General features: G+C 36.6%; 1 protein-coding gene across 1 annotated transcript; it reads right to left on the bottom strand.

Moving 5' to 3' along the window:
• Nucleotides 1-1,683: 1,683 nt before the first annotated feature.
• LOC134825740 (beta-1,4 N-acetylgalactosaminyltransferase 2-like) lies at nt 1,684-2,796 on the bottom strand. Its single transcript, XM_063837948.1, has one exon. The coding sequence runs from the start codon at nt 2,794-2,796 to the stop codon at nt 1,684-1,686; it is 1,113 nt and encodes a 370-aa protein (XP_063694018.1).
• Nucleotides 2,797-3,701: the final 905 nt, after the last annotated feature.

Here is a 3,701-nt window from a genome sequence, read left to right as displayed (position 1 = left end):
GTTGTTAATAATTTCAAATATTATTACTACTAATAAGGTAGCTTCAGGAAGATTCACCAGCATACACCTCTATGTTATTTGCAATAAATTCTGATATTTTTATGGAAGGGAGACGGGGTAGACCATGTTTAAACTTATTAGATGTTATTAGAAAAGACTTGACTAGTAGAAAATCTGATATTAGACTTAAGAATTTGACTGATTTCGAAGACCTTAGATTTTTAGCTTTAGATAGGGAGGAGTGGAAGAAGTTAAAAGATGGATGATGTTTTGTTTTCTTTTTTATGCGTTTTGATATCTATAAGGTGCCTAGGATGCTCTTTTAAAGAGATATTTCGTACTTTGAAAGATTTTCTACTACAATAAGGTAGCTAATCTCATCAATACGGTAGGAATAAACACTCAGGTTATAAACCAAGTAATACAATAAGACTGTTAAAACGAAAATTAGGCAACGCAAATAGGTTATCATTACAATTCTCTTCAAATCCCTGATACCGTGATTTTACTGTAAATATTTAATCAAAATACCATTGTGCAAAATTATCAAATATATCACGCAAATTACCGTTCCAGTCTATATGACTTTAATTTAGTCATTCCCGAAATTCCCGAAATTTCACCTACCTGTGATAATCGTACTTCGGTTTACTCTTTCTCGGTCTGAGTCCGTACTTTCTCCTCGGATCTCTGCAATCTTCCTCACGACTTATGTCAGCAAGAGTAATTCCTCTACTATCTATTTCTCTAAAGTGCATATTGCCCTCTCTGCTCGATCCAGCAGATGCAACCGCTACTTCCGAACTAGAGTCAATGTTTTGAGACTGACTTGAATCTAGTGCATCGTGAAAAGACGCACAAATATGGGTATATAGTTTTTAGCTCATAACTCAGTAATTTGTTTCTAATATTAATGACAATTCATATACTAGTTCAGGGGGGCACTAGCTACAAGTAGAGCACCTAAAATCTAAATTGGGTCTAATTTGGACCAAATATGGGCCGCGGGCACCGTTTGGCGGTTGGGGTCCGGGACCCCCTCAAAAGTTTGGCCACCGGGCCTCGTTTGTTGGTCAACTGCTATCTCGAAACTGCAAGTTTCACAAAAAAATCAGGGTGAACCCCCCCCCCCCCCCCCCCCCCCCCCCCCCCCTTAATTTACAAAGTAAGGATTATGTCCTGACTTACCGATTATAATATACATACAATTTTTTGCGAAAAAAATATTGGAACATTTTAAAGTCAGGTCTCGAAGATACAGTTTTTGTTTGAAAACTTTTAAGGTAGTTACTGTTTGATGATTATAAATACATTAACATGATCCATGTTCATTCTCCTCCATGAACGTTATCTCTCCTGTATCGTTGTTAATCATCAAGCGATTGCTTGCCGGTCTATCGAATACGTTCTGAATGTTCCATCTGTTGTTCATAAGAGCTCTAAACCTGGATATAGTATACAGTTAGTACGTTTTTTTAAAATGTTACTTTCATTATCGATGTAAACAATGTGAAAGGCTGTCATCTTACCTTTGAACAAATCTTCCTTGATAAGTTTATTACGTACATTTTTTATTTAGTGGTATTATCATGAAGTCTTTCTGTAAACTTAAAGTCACAAGTCATTGTTTATGTTAGTTACATTGAGGGACTTCTTTCATATTTCATCTTTTGAATCATATTTTTAATAATCATACTTATCAAACCTTTGTCCTCCTCGTCTTCGTTTTTCTTTGTAGTCCTCGCCTTTAACTGATATCTTTGACGGACGAGCGTGCTTTACTTTCACATCCGGGCAAAGTGCAACTTTCATGCCAGCTGCTTTCAGTCTAATAAATATATCCTTGTGTTCCACTATCATTAGCTCTGGGTCCCATCCTCCTATATCCAATATCTCTGTGGTTCGTGCCAGAAATGCGTTTGAAGAAATATCGCATCTGACACAGCTTGGATGGTTTGGAATTGTTTGATTGACAAGTGTGCAAGCTTTATGGTAAACTCCCAGTCTACGTTTTGATTTGTTCTCGTTGAAATGTCCAAATTCAAAGTATGCAGTAAAGCTGATTCCTCCTGAGTAAGCAGCTGAGGCCACAGTGACATCAGTAGTGTCCAGGATTTCGACAAGTTTATCGAGTTTTGTGTATTCATTGAACTTGATGTCATCATCAAGAAGAAAGAAGTACTTAGTCTTGACCTGCATAACAGCCAAATTTCTCCCTCGAGCTATACCAAGATCTTCATTTTTACTCACTACGTACTGTAATAAGGGATACTCTGCAATTTGCTGATATATTTCATCAGGGTAATCGTTTGGTCCGTCGTCGTATGCAACTATCGGGAGATCGAATCCCAGCCTTTCTCTCACTGATTCAGCTAGACGCAATATAAGATGTGGTCTTCTGGTTGTTTTTACTGCAAGTGTCACACATTCCCACAGCTTTGTACATCTTCCCACCTGGTGAGGTGGCAGGAGTTTCACCGGCTCTCTTTTGTTGAACCCACACGCTTTAAAGTCACATGAACTATTTTGAGGTACAACAGCCATCTTTAACAATTTCCTGTCTTCTTGAAAGAAGCCTTCCTCCATCAGTAGTATTCTGGAAGCATCCTTATCACAACGTGTTAATCCAACAGGATCCTCCAGACAAGGACTTCTTGTAACGTTCAAATCGTTCCTCCCTGACATTGGTGTGATACAAAGCTCTTCATTCTTTACGATACGCTGTATGTAGAACATTCCATCTTTGTCTTCTGTAAGGAAGGATTCTGTGACATCAGAGCAATCTACCAGTTCCATATATATTACATTGTCTTGACTTTTGTAGTTTACACATCTTCCAGTTCTCTCGTATATCAAACGATTATCCATCGTTAGACTGAACGCCTGAGAGTTAACTCATTAAAACGTCAAAAGCGACATAAATAGAGCTAACTATTATAAACTATTGAAAGACCCTTCCTTAAAACTTAGTGAAGATTTTGTATCTGATGATAGTGACGCTTATAGTTTAGCAGCTCACCTTATAGACTCACATAACCTTTCTAATAGACCTGATTTTGATGCTTCTTATAATGTTTTTATCCTAAAGAATTCTAGTCCTAATAATTTAGAAGTTAACGAAAATCTACTTATACAAAAACTCAGAACTTTGTAACCGTATGGTATTAATTCATGTGATCCTTTTGGTATGCCACTTTTATTTGAAAATAAAACTTTTGATAATGGTCCTTAAATTATTTCAACTTTAATGCAGGGACTAGTATTTTTTCTACTAGTTGGGGCCTCACAACCCCCGATACCCGAGTGCTTTCTTTTCCTTTTTTGAGAGTTTGACTTTTATTTACCTAACATTCCTTAGTTTTAGTTATATTTTTTCTGATTTAATTGGAGTATTAACCCTTATCTTTATTAGGTACTGAAGATGTCCGAAAATGTTTTACCAATGATGTTATAAAGATTTTGTTGGAAATTTTTAACTCATTCGTTATATGTCTGACTGTGGGAACTATTGATTTTGGAGCAACATAAATACATCTATAATCTTCATCCATTTCAGATGTTCTAGGATATTAGTCAGGGAATGATACTACAATTTGCCAACATAACGTTCGATTATTACTATTATAAAAAGACATAAGCTGTCACCAAGCCTCACCTGCTGTATATCGGGATCACAGAACTGTACTGTCAACTTTTCTCCG

Source organism: Bolinopsis microptera, unplaced genomic scaffold, assembly GCF_026151205.1.
Source record: "Bolinopsis microptera isolate Bmic1 unplaced genomic scaffold, MBARI_Bmic_1.0 sca49, whole genome shotgun sequence".
Taxonomy (NCBI): Eukaryota; Metazoa; Ctenophora; class Tentaculata; order Lobata; family Bolinopsidae; genus Bolinopsis; species Bolinopsis microptera.
The sequence above is the reverse complement of the archived record's forward strand: the minus strand, read 5'-3'. Positions and strand labels throughout refer to the sequence as shown.